A 12700-nucleotide genomic window follows, 5' to 3' on the forward strand; every position below is an offset into this window, starting at 1 on the left:
CATAACTGGGGTGGGGGGACGTCTTCGCCGGTTCCCGGATCCATGGCTTTCCAGAATCCCGGACAAATGGGTTTGCGAAGTCATAAAGTCAGGGTACAAGATCGAGTTTCGATCTCTCCCACCGGCGCGATTCTTCCCTTCCAATATCCGACTATCTCCGGATCGTCTAGAAGATCTGCGGAGAGCAGTCACAGATCTACTACAACAAGGAGTGGTAGTCCACGTTCCTTGGACAGAACGGTTTCAAGGGTTTTATTCAAACCTGTTTACAATACCCAGGAAAGAGGGCAAAGTGCGTCCAATTCTGGACTTAAGAGCACTCAATTCTTTCGTCAACACAAGAAGATTCAGAATGGAGTCCATTCGCACGGTAGCAGCCTTCCTGCATCCAGGGGATGTCCTAGCGTCCATAGACATCAAGGACGCCTATCTTCACATTCCCATTTTCGCAGGACATCAGCGTTTTCTACGCTTTTCCGTAGAGGAGAACCACTATCAGTTTGTGGCGTTACCTTTCGGTCTCGCCACGGCTCCGCGGGTCTTCACAAAAGTGTTGGCCCCAATGTTGGCACTTCTGCGCCAAAGAGGTATATCGATTCTAGGTTACCTAGACGATCTTCTGCTTCATGCAGAGTCTCCTCAGACCTTGCTACAAAACATAGAAATTACTATGATTTCTTTACAGGAATTCGGGTGGCTGGTGAACCAGCAAAAGTCTTTTCTGGTTCCCACCCAGAGGCTCGAATATCTGGGTCTAATTCTAGACACAGTCAGGACAAGAGTGTTTCTTCCGGTAGGGAAACTTCGAAAGATTCAATCAGCAGTCCAGTTGTTACTGTCCAACAGCTGGTCTTCCCTTCGGACTTGCATGAGGGTTCTGGGGTTGATGGTGGCTTCATTCGAAGCAGTCCCATTTGCCCAGTCCCATACCCGAATTCTTCAGCAAGAGATTCTCCTCAGATGGAATCGGAATCCGGAATCCCTGGACAATCAGATACGATTGAGCAAACAGACCAGAGAGTCTCTGGTTTGGTGGCTTCGGTCTCCAATGCTCAGCCAGGGAAAGTCATTTCTGCCAATATATTGGACGATAGTGACCACGGATGCCAGTCTATCCGGATGGGGAGGAATTCTCGGTCAATTATCTGCCCAGGGACTTTGGTCCCCGGAAGAATCCAGATTACCGATAAATGTATTGGAACTGAGAGCGATCAGACTTTGTCTGATTCACTGGACCAAGCAGCTCCAGGGCAGCCCGGTTCGGATCCAGTCGGACAATGCCACGGCCGTGGCTTATGTCAATCACCAGGGGGGCACCAAGAGTGTCCGAGCGGCCAAAGAAGTGGCTTGCATTCTTCGCTGGGCGGAACGATTTGTTCCAGCAATCTCTGCGGTGTTCATTCCGGGGGTGGAGAATTGGCAGGCAGATTATCTCAGCCGTCAGACCCTGGATCAGGGGGAATGGTCCCTCCATCCAGACGTTTTCCACCAGTTGTGCCTACGGTGGGGCACCCCGGATGTGGATCTGTTGGCATCACGATTCAACAGGAAAGTTCAGAGATTCGTGGCTCGCTCCCGCGATCCTCTAGCAGAAACCGCAGACGCACTGATCGCCCCGTGGGGGCAATACCAGCTAATATATGCCTTCCCTCCTCTCGCGTTACTGCCAAGACTTCTTCGCAGGGTAGAGGAGGAAGGAATCCCAGTAATCCTGGTAGCTCCGGACTGGCCTCGTCGAGCTTGGTACGCCGACATGGTCAGACTGGTGGCGGACGTCCCATGGAGACTTCCTCTCAGAGAGGATCTACTGTCTCAGGGACCGATCCTCCATCCTGCTTTACGATCGCTGGCTTTAACGGCCTGGCTATTGAGACCCAGGTGCTGAAGGACAAAGGTTTGTCAGCTTCAGTTATTCCTACTCTAGTTGAAGCAAGAAAAGCGACTTCCAGAAAGATTTATCATCGCACATGGAAGTCCTACATTGCATGGTGTGAACCTTTGGGGTTCCGTCCTCGGTCTTATTCGATTAGTCGAATATTGGCTTTTCTGCAACAAGGGGTTGAGCAGAAACTGGCCTTGAGTACTATCAAGGGTCAGGTCTCAGCATTAGCCATCTTCTTTCAGAAGCCTTTGGCTACTCATTCCTTGGTGCGGAATTTCATCCAGGGGGTGCGACATCTGGCTCCGCCAGTGCACGCGCCGTTACCCCCCTGGGATCTTAATTTAGTGTTGTCGGTTCTTCAGAAACCTCCCTTTGAAGATATTAGGGAGATTCCTCTACCCACGTTGTCCCAGAAGGTGGCCTTCTTGGTGGCTATTACTTCTGCACGCAGGGTGTCAGAACTGGCCGCATTATCTTGTCGTTCACCATATCTGGTGGTTCATAGAGATAAGGTGGTTCTTCGTCCGAATCCATCCTTCCTACCAAAAGTAGTTTCAGAATTTCATCTGAATGAAGAAATTGTATTACCTTCCCTGTGTCCTAAGCCCAGTCATCCTCGGGAATTTGCTTTGCACTCCTTGGATGTGGTCCGGGCGATCAGGGTATACTTGAAAACGACAGACTCGTTTCGCAAGACGGATTCACTTTTTGTGATCCCAGATGGACCCAAAAAGGGGTTGCCTGCATCTGCCGCGACCATTTCCAGATGGATCAGACAGACGGTAGTGCAGGCTTATTCTATTAAGGGTCGGGAGCCCCCGTTCCCTGTTAAGGCGCACTCCACTCGGGCACTTAGTGCGTCATGGGCCTTTCGCCATCAGGCGTCAGTGGTCCAGGTGTGCAAGGCGGCTACCTGGTCGTCGGTGCATACCTTCTCTAAACATTATAAAGTTGATGTTATGGCATCGTCTGATGCCTCATTTGGCCGCAAGGTTTTGCAGGCCGCAATTTGAGGAGACCAGTGGTCTACCTCGAGGGTTTTTTCCGTTGGAAAATTTTTCTTTAGTCTCATTCTTTGTTTATAATGAGCCTTTTAAACTTCTAGTTTGGCACCGGTTGGGCCTACTAGATTGGATTTGATTTTGTCAATCCCACCCCTCATTTGTGGCACTGCTTCTGGATGTCCCAGCTCTTGAGAATCAAGAAGACTACGTCTGTCAATGAGCGATAGAGAAAAATGGATTTTTGTAAGAACTTACCGTAAAATCCTTTTCTCTTAAGCTCATTGACAGACGTAGTACCCGCCCCTCTATCATTGAGTTGGGTTGGGTTAATTTCTCTGTACTGCTTTAAACAGAACTGATTCCCTGTAGCAGAGAGAGGGAGGATATACCCTCAGGGACTGCCCCCTAGGGTGGAGCCAGAACGTTTTGTCATTCTGCCTAGTCCTACTCCTGCGGAGACAACATAACCCAGCTCTTGAGAATCAAGAAGACTACGTCTGTCAATGAGCTTAAGAGAAAAGGATTTTACGGTAAGTTCTTACAAAAATCCATTTTTTTTTCTTAAAGATAAAAGTATGTGAACGCATTGTTGTTTTTTATTAATGTGATTGACAGTGCTGACTGATTTTTTTACTTTGTTTTGTGCTTTGAAGGATGCTCTTGCAGCAGATGAAGAAGTATTTGCTAGAAAGGAGCAAGAGCTGAAGGAGTTTCAGGAGAAAATTGAAGTCCTACAGAAAGAAACTCAAGATTATCAGAAATCTTTGGAGGAGACAGAGCACAGCAAGAATCTACAGGTGTAGCTTCTGTGTTTTTTAGAATTATTGGTAGTTGCATACATACTTTAACCACTTAAGCCCCGGAAGATTTTACCCCCTTCCTGACCAGGGCCTATTTTGCGATTCGGCACTGCGTGACTTTAACAGACAATTGCGCGGTCGTGCGATTCTGTACCTAAACTAATTTGACGTCCTTTTTTTCCCCACAAACAGAGCTTTCTTTTGGTGGTATTTGATCACCTGTGCGATTTTTTTTTTTTTTTGTTCATGCGCTATAAACAAAAAAAGAGCGTCAATTTTGCAAAAATAACAATATTTATTTTTCAAATTTTTTCATTCCCAAAAAAAAAATTTAAAAATCAAATTTTTTAACATTTTTGGCCAATTTGTTTTATGCTACATATGTTTGGTAAAAAAAAAAAAAAACGCAAAAAGCGTATTTTGATTGGTTTGCGGAAAAAGTTATCGCGTTTACTAACAAAGGGAAAGATTTTTGTCATTTTTGTTGTTTTTTTTTTTTAACGAGTAATGGCGGCGATCTGCGATTTTTTTTTTTTTTTTTGCGGGACTGCGACATTGCGACGGACAGATCGGACCCTTGACTGACATTTTGACACTTTTATGGTTACCAGTGACATTACTGCAGTAATCAGTGCTATACATATGCACTGTTAAGTGTGTCCTAGGGGCGTGTTTCTAACTGTGATTGGCTGTGGCTACTAGTGTAAGAACAGAGATCAACGGTCCTACATAGTAGAACCGTCTGATCTCCATTCTTACACAGGGAAGAATGACAGGCGGCTTTGTTTACATCAGCCGCCTGCCTTTCTTCCGGTGTAACGGACGATCGCGAGTGCCCGGTGGACATCGGGTCCACCGGGCACATGCGTGGGGGGGTCCGGCAGCGCGCGCTCGCTCCCTAGAGCCTCACAGGCTAGCGACGTAGCCCTAAGTCGCTTTGCCTGTGAGGGGCTGACCGCCGCAGTAAATAGTCGTGCGGCGGTCGGCAAGCGGTTAAAGAGTATCTTTATCCAAAACGTTTTCTTTTCCATTTTGAATAGAGTGGGGGGAAGGATTCGAATCCCTGTCAGGTTTTACAGCTCTCAAGGACTCTATTAGAGAGATTTCCTCTTACTGTGTTGGAGTCAACCCATTCCATAGACAGGAAGTGAAGGAAACTCCAACACAGATGGAAAAAAAAACTCATAGAGAGAGAGAGAGAGATAATATATTAGGGCTGCAACTAAAGATTCATTTCATAATCGATTAGTTGGCTGATTTTTATTATTACGATTCATCGGATAATAACCTAAAGTGTGGTGTATAATTTAGTTAACCACCTCTGGACCGGAAGGATTTACCACCTTAATGGTCAGGCCATATTTTGCGATTCGGCACTAAGTTATTTTAACGGACAATTGCAGAGTTGTGCAACAACCCTCTACCTAAATAAAATGTATGCCTTTTTCCCCCCCACAAATAGAGCTTTCTTTTGGTGATATTTGATCATCTCTGCGATTTTTTTTTTTTTTTTTTTTGCGCTATAAACAAAAAAAGAGCGACAATTCTGAAAAAATAAACAATATTTTTCACATTCTGCTATATAACATTCCCCAAAAAAATTTAAAAATCTAAATTTTTTAATATTTTAGGTTAATTTGTTTTCTGCTACATATTTTTGGTAAACAAAATCCTAAAAGGCGTATTTTGATTGGTTTGCGCAAAAGGTATTGCGTCTACTAATTACGGAAATGATTTATGTAATTTTTATTGTTTTTTTTTTTTTTTACTAGTAATGGCGGCGATCTGCGGTTTTTTTTTTTTTTTTTGGGACTGCGACATTGCGGCGGACAGATCGGCCCCTGACTGACATTTTTGACACTTTTGGGGGGACCAGTGACATTACTACAGTAATCAGTGCTAAAAATATGCACTGTTACTGTAATAATGACACACGCAGGGAAGGGGTTAACATTGTGGGTGATCAAGGGATTAAATGTGAGCCTAGGGGAGTGATTCTAACTGTGGGGGGTGTGGCTTGTGAAATGACCATAGAGACCTGCGATCCTATATAGAAGGATCACAGGGGCTCTGTGATCATTCCAGGGAGAAGAACGGTCAGCTGTGTTTACAACAGCTGCCCGTCCTCTCTCAGTGGGGAACAATCGCGGGTGTCATGCGGCAATCGGAGCCACCGCCCCCTAGCTCCCTGCGCACAACCAACATATACCTACAGCGGTTGCAGTCGTAAAGCGGTTAATATGCAAAACTTAAAAAAAAAAAGGCAGATTATTCTTAAATATCTATATGCCGTGGTAAATATAAATAACCAACTATATGGTAAGGGAGCAAAATCTCTAATCCACTCTGAGAATAACAGACAGAGAAGATATACTGTATATACTAGAGATTGACCGATTATCGGCAAAGCCGATATATCGAGGGCCGATATGCACTTTCCCCAATATATCGGAATCGGCCACCAAGGTGACCGATATTGCCGATATTTCGGGAAAGTGCATGTACCGGAGTGATGCCTGCAGCTAGAGGCATCACCCTGGTACCAGCGTCCTTGGCCGACGGTCAGCTGTCTTGTAATGACAACCGATGCGGCCGAGAAGCCACTCGGCTGTCATTACAAGGAGCGGGAGGGGACGTTCCCCCCCCCCCCCCCCCGCCGCCTTCCGCGGCCCGCCCGGGTCTCCTGTCCCTCCGGATCACTAATTGTGATTTGCATGGATCCATCCCCTCAAAGAGCTTTTCTTCCACTGACAACAGTAGATGAACTCCTGCATTTCTCCTGTGATATCACCCACATATCATCCTCCTGGAGTGACGTCAGAGCCGGGAGATCGGAGTGATGGTCTGTGGATGATATCACAGGAGAAGTGCAGGAGCTACAGAAGATTTCTCTGCTGAGTTCCCCAGAGTTCATCTACTGTTGTCGGTGGAAGAAAAGCCCTTTGAGGGGATGGATCCATGCAATTCACAATTAGTGATCTGATAAGAGGCTTGGTATACTTGTCTCTCTCACAGTGTGAACAAGAGCACGGGATCACTTCCATAACACAGAAGGTTATTCTTGGGGGAGTTTAATTGCACCTTCACCTTGTCCGTCTGGTAATGAGACCGCCTTAGAGGTGGTGGGATTCACGTACACGCTATATGGACTTTGATGGTCATTCACTGCTTATTTATATTCACATCTTTTCACTTTTGATTTGAGGATTTGTTGTTTAAACACCTTTGACATTTGTGAACTTTATGTTTGGTCATTAGTCACTGTTTAATTTTTTGTTCAAGTCACTATTGTATCACACCATTCGAGTACAGTTTGTGTTTATATACATGAAAGTCAATGTTTTATATTAATTTTACATAGCGCACCAGATCACCATTTTTAATGTATTCATTTGCATATGTTGCACTTTCCAAAAATCGTTATATGAGACCTCATATTAATTGCAAAGTGCAAACAGAGCGGCGCCAACACCCATTTTTGTCCAAAGTCTTCACATTAGGCACTACCTAGGTAGTAGCCATAATGGGGGGGGCAGCAGCTCTATGTACACTTAGTACCTTATTACACATTGTGAATATCCATAGCGCAGATTATTTATATTCAACCGAATAATGCATTTTGTATGCAGGCCAACTAATCGGCTGACCAACTAATCAATTATGAAAATAGTTGACAACTATTTTCTTAATCGATTAGTCGATTTTTTTGTTTCTGCCCTAATACAGTATATGTCATTTGTTCCAGTAAATTATAGTGTCTTGATGATAATTTTATGTTTATTACGCTAGACAGAGAAACTTGTGGAGCAACAACTTCTTATTGATGAGCTGAGGAATAAAGTGGAATTGCTGCAGAATGAATCACAAGATTCTGTGAGAGAGCAAGAATATATAACCAAGAGACCTTATAGTGTACCATTGAGTCACCAATCTGAAATGATAGCTGCAAGCTTCAGACAGTCTACTCACCTATCAGAACCAAGGAAGGTAAGATGCTTCCATGTTCATGTTACTTTGCCAAGTTGTTTAAAGTGTAACTAAAGGCATTCTGTTCATTTTGGATTGAGTAAGAGAGGGTTATACCAGTCAGTTTTGTTCCCATCTGTGGAGAACATCAAAACATTTGGGGAAATATCCCATCACTTCCTGTCCCGTATCCAAAACAGGAAGTGAAAGGAAATCCCTCACAAGTGAGGGAATCCTGGTGTGTCACCAGAACTTGTATCCCCATTGGAAGATTTCCCCTCTTAGTGTTCTAATGTCAACCCAAAATGTGGAATTTTCATTTAATTTCACTTTCAATGATAATGGTAAACAGGACAAATGGAGGGGTGAATTTCCTTAGTGGGGGCACAGACAGCAATACAAAACTGACAGGGGTTACAATCCCTCTCCGGTCTATCCAAAACTAAAAAAAGTTTTGCCTTTAGTTACACTTTAATGGTTGTGTATATATGTTAGTTTTGTATAATAGTAGTAAGAGTAATAAAAGGCAAAGCCTAGCTTTGTCTTCCTGAGGGTTTAGTAGCAATGCTTATATAAACTTCATTCTATTCAGTAGAAAATGGTCAAATATTCTTGTTGTGTAGATGTGTCTATGAAATGATACAAAGCCCAGGGAGCTTGTTCCTTACAACTCATGGTGTATAAAGCTACATTCCATAGACACATCTGTTTCTACAGTTCTGTCATGACAGAAAGCAAAATTAATTCCAATTCGGTGTAACAGTAATCAGGGGCCTGAACCAACATAAAAGTAGGAGCTGCTCCACTCAAGCCATACAAAAATGTTTCAAAATGCTCAACTGTATTTCAATGGCAACATGTAATATTAAACAAAAAAATAAAATATAGTATAGCTCTGCTTGTGTAACCATTGAACAAGATATAAATAAACACATCTACTTTAACATTATTATTATTATTATACAGGATTTATATAGTGCCAACAGTTTTGCTCACCGCTTTACAAAATGATATATTAGTAACAATTGCAAATTGCAACATTGTATCGGAGAAAGGGGTATGGAACATGTCTGAATGGAACATGTCTGAAAATATAAAGTTGCACAATACTGTAAGGAAGTGCCTCATCTCTTTTACATCTAAACCACTTGCCGACCGCTCACATTGAGCCTACTGCGGCAAAGTGGTTCGTTATCGTCCAGCGACGTAGTTCTACGTCACTGGACTCCTGCCCTTGTGGGCGGCGCGCGCCGCCGGAGGCTCGCTCCCCCTGTATTCAGTCACAGCGGGAGTCAGGCCAGGGGAGGAGCGGCGGTGATCAATGCCGCTCTTCCCCGATCGTCGGGGATCGAGCGTGGACAGGCAGGGACAGATTGCAGGGTTCAGCATAGCTGAACCTGCGATCTGTGCCTGTGTCACACAGTGCCCTCCCCCCACACACGTCAGTAAGCACCAGGCGTACATTAACCCCTTGATCACCAATAAAAGTTAACCCCTTCCCTGCCAGTGTCATTTTTAAGAGTAACAGTGCATATTTATAGCACTGATTACTGTAGTAATGTCACTGGTACTCCGCAAAAGTGTCAAAAATGTCAGTCCTGGGTCCGATCTGTCCGCCGCAATGTCGCAGTCCCGCAAAAAATAAATCGCAGATCGCTCGCCGCCATTACTAGTTAAAAAAAAAACAATAAAAATGACATAAATTTCCCATAGTTAGTAGCTGCGATAACTTTAGCGTAAACCAATCAAAATACGCTTATTGCGATTTTTTTTTTTTTTTTTTTTTTTTAACCAAAAATATGTAGCAGAAAACAAATTGGCCTAAAATGTTAAAAAAAATTATTTTTACATTTTTTGGGGGAATTTCATATAAAAAAATGTGAAAAATATTGTTATTTTTTAAAAATTGTCGCTCTTTTTTTGTTTATAGCGCAAAAGGTAAAAATCGCACAGGTGATCAAATACCACCAAAAGAAAGCTCTATTTGTGGGGAAAAAATTTGGGTACAGCATCGCACGACCGCGCAATTGTCCGTTAAAGTAACGCAGTGCAGAATCGCAAAATATGGCCTGGTCAGGAATGGGGAATTTTTTTGTCAAAGACATGTAGTTAAATACATTTTGGCCTAAATATATGACAAAAATTGAATATATTAGATATTTTTTAACTGTCAAAGTAGAAAAATATTGTTATTTTTTCAAAATTGTCGCTTTTTTTTTTATTAATATCGCAAAAAATGAAAAGCGCAGAGGTGATCAAATACCACCAAAAGAAAGCTCTGTTTGTGGGAAAAAAAGGAAGTAAATTTTGTTTGGGTATGGCGTTGCATGACCGCGCAATTGTCAGTTAAAGTCGCACAGTGCCGAATCGCAAAAAGTGACCTGGACGTAAAGCAGGAAAATCCTCCAGTGGTAAAGTGGTTAAACCACTGGGGCATGCAAATAACCAATAAGAGGGCTGCCTACAGCCAAAGAAAACACCAGTATAACATGCCTGATCTAGAGCTTTTGGCTCGTCATATAAGGTAGGATATTTTATACTAAATTTTAAGATCCTTATAAACCCTAGTCAGCAAAGAAGAGTTCGAGGGTTGGGCAACCAACTAGTTGAACCCCTTGACGCTGACCTCACACAAATATGCGGCCCTGCTAGACTGGGCTTTTACCCGCGGGGGCCCCATATTTGCGTGTCTTTCTTTGTGCTGGGAGCCCCCCCCCCCCCCCCCCGCATGCTCTCAGAACAGAGACCGGGGTCTCATCGAGAGCTCCTGGCCCTGTATGAACGATTGGGACCCGGAACACCCGATTCTGGGTCACTTGATTGCTCAAATAGCCTCTGATTGGCTACCACAGTGATTAGTCACTGTGAAGCCTACCCCCAAATTGTTTTCTCTCTATTTGAATGGAGGAGAGAGATACATCATTTCTCTCTCTTCCTTGCAGAGAGAAAAAAAAAAGGTGTGTAAAATAAATAAATTAATAAAATACAAAAAAAATACCTAGGTTTGATCTAGGTCAGTGTTCGGGTCAAGGACAGGATTTTTCTTTTTTTTTTAAATTAGTATAAGGCCCCTTTCACACAGGCGGACCGTTCAGATCCGCCTGTCCGTTTTTTTGGCGGATCTGAACGGTCCCCCCATGCATTCCTATGGGGCATCGGATGGCAGCGGAGACATGTCCGCTGACATCCGACCCGATCCGATCCGTCAAATCTGGACGGATGGAAACCCTATTTTCCATCCGTCCAGCGGATCGGATCGGATGGCATCGGGTGAGAACGGACTGACGGTCCGTTGACATCCGATTTCCCCCCATAGAGATGCATGGGGAACTGTCAGCTGTGTCTCCGCACACAGCGCGGAGACACAGCTGTCCTCCTGCTGCTCAGCGGGGGATCGGCGGCTCGATCCTCCGCTGAGAAAAACGGACTCCGTCCAACGGACGGAGTGTGTGAAAGAGCCCTTAGTGTCAACGTGTTTTAGGTAGGAAAAAAAAAAAAAAGCAAAATGCTCACTATCGTTTCTGAGCTGTACTACAGGTACATACCAGATATCTGTATGTTAGCTGTTGTATCTCTGCGATCACCAGAAGCAGGAGAATTTATTTTGGTTTGTTCTTTGGTGTAAGGTTACAATAGTAGCAAGAAATATACAGCTAAATTAAGAAAAAAAAGATTATTTTTTTTTACTTTTTTGGGCTTGATTACCTTTGATAAAAAATAAATAAATCAGGAGATATCCTTTACCATTTACCACAAAATAAAAGCCCAATTTGTCCTGAAGAAAACAAGGTATAATCCACCTGGATGCACAAAGTAATTGTAATATGTACAGTTTTACTTACACATATCAAAGTTGGAAAATTGTGCTTAGGCATTGAGATTTGATTTACTCTTAGGTGCGAAGGGGTTAAAATAAAAATCCTTCCAATTTAAAATTAGCTATATCTTCCACCAGAGGCTTATCACACATATTTTAAATACTGATGGAGAGTGAACTCGCTACCTATGGTATCCATTTTCATATTTTAGGTGCGCACCAGTCCGCCCTCATACTCTTTGGAACGAGTAGTTGCTGGGTTTCGAACTCGCAGTCAGATGCTTTTGGATTTAATAGAAGAGCAGGATGAGGTTTTGCATGAAAAGTTCTCAGACCATAGTGATGAGGAAGAAGAAAAGGCGGAAAAAGTCAATGCAAGCAATGCCAAATCTCCATTTAGGTACTGTTTTTATGTTTCACAAATATAAAGTTTAGGAGGTTAAGTAATATGTGGCTGTATAGTAATGACTAATCATCTTCGAGTTTTAAGGATTACTTAAAGTGGCCCTGTCTTTTTGTCCGTTATGTAAAACATTTACTTATTATCTCCCTGATTACAAATATGTTTCTGTCATTTTACTGGGTGTCACTGGTAGTCTTAAGCCGGCCATAGATGGTTAGAATCTTAGCTGGTTCAGCAGGGACTGACAGAGATTCAAACCATCTATGGACAGGCTGATTGTAAACAAGTCAACCTACCGTTTGAATTGGGTGCAACCAGCATCTCAGATTTTAAGATGAGATTACCAGCAGCTATAGCAGCTAGCAATAATCACTGTGTTCTCCTGTCAGGGACAGGAGCACCTGTGCACCCCCACTGGGAGAACACAAAATTCCCCCATCAAGACTGACTGTTTTGATGGGGAAATCGAGCGATTTTCTTTCGTTGCAGGGACAAAAAAAACACATCTATGGCCAATCAATAGAAGGTTCTTGTGACAGTGTCAATGTATGGCAGTACTGGACAAGATTCCTTCTCATGTAGGCCCTTTATCATTGCAGGATCATATTTTACAGTGTTTGTAACCTTGGGTTGCAATATGCTGCCAGCCCCTCTCTTGTATTTAGCTATAACAATGTAAGTGTATGTGGAAAACGAAGCTTCTAAATACCATTTTTGCAGATATCTTCAGGCCAGTCACGTGACTCAAGGCCGCTCTTCTAGTTCGATCAAGGGCTACAGCAGGAGGAGCCGAGATCTCCCGCTGATGTCAGCCGGGAGGTCATGTGA

At 43.4% G+C, this 12700-nt stretch overlaps 1 protein-coding gene across 2 annotated transcripts in view; it reads left to right on the forward strand.

Moving 5' to 3' along the window:
- The window catches only part of KIF27 (kinesin family member 27), a 165539-nt gene that overhangs the window by 36940 nt on the left and 115899 nt on the right, over positions 1 to 12700 (forward strand). For both annotated transcript variants that reach the window (XM_082265583.1, XM_082265584.1), the window contains exons 5-7: positions 3540 to 3683; positions 7476 to 7673; positions 11682 to 11869. In XM_082265583.1, the coding sequence (XP_082121709.1) occupies positions 3540 to 3683; positions 7476 to 7673; positions 11682 to 11869 (530 nt within the window). The remainder of the gene's footprint in view (positions 1 to 3539; positions 3684 to 7475; positions 7674 to 11681; positions 11870 to 12700) is intronic.

Source organism: Pelophylax lessonae (assembly GCF_965119305.1).
Source record: "Pelophylax lessonae genome assembly, chromosome: 1".
Taxonomy (NCBI): Eukaryota; Metazoa; Chordata; class Amphibia; order Anura; family Ranidae; genus Pelophylax; species Pelophylax lessonae.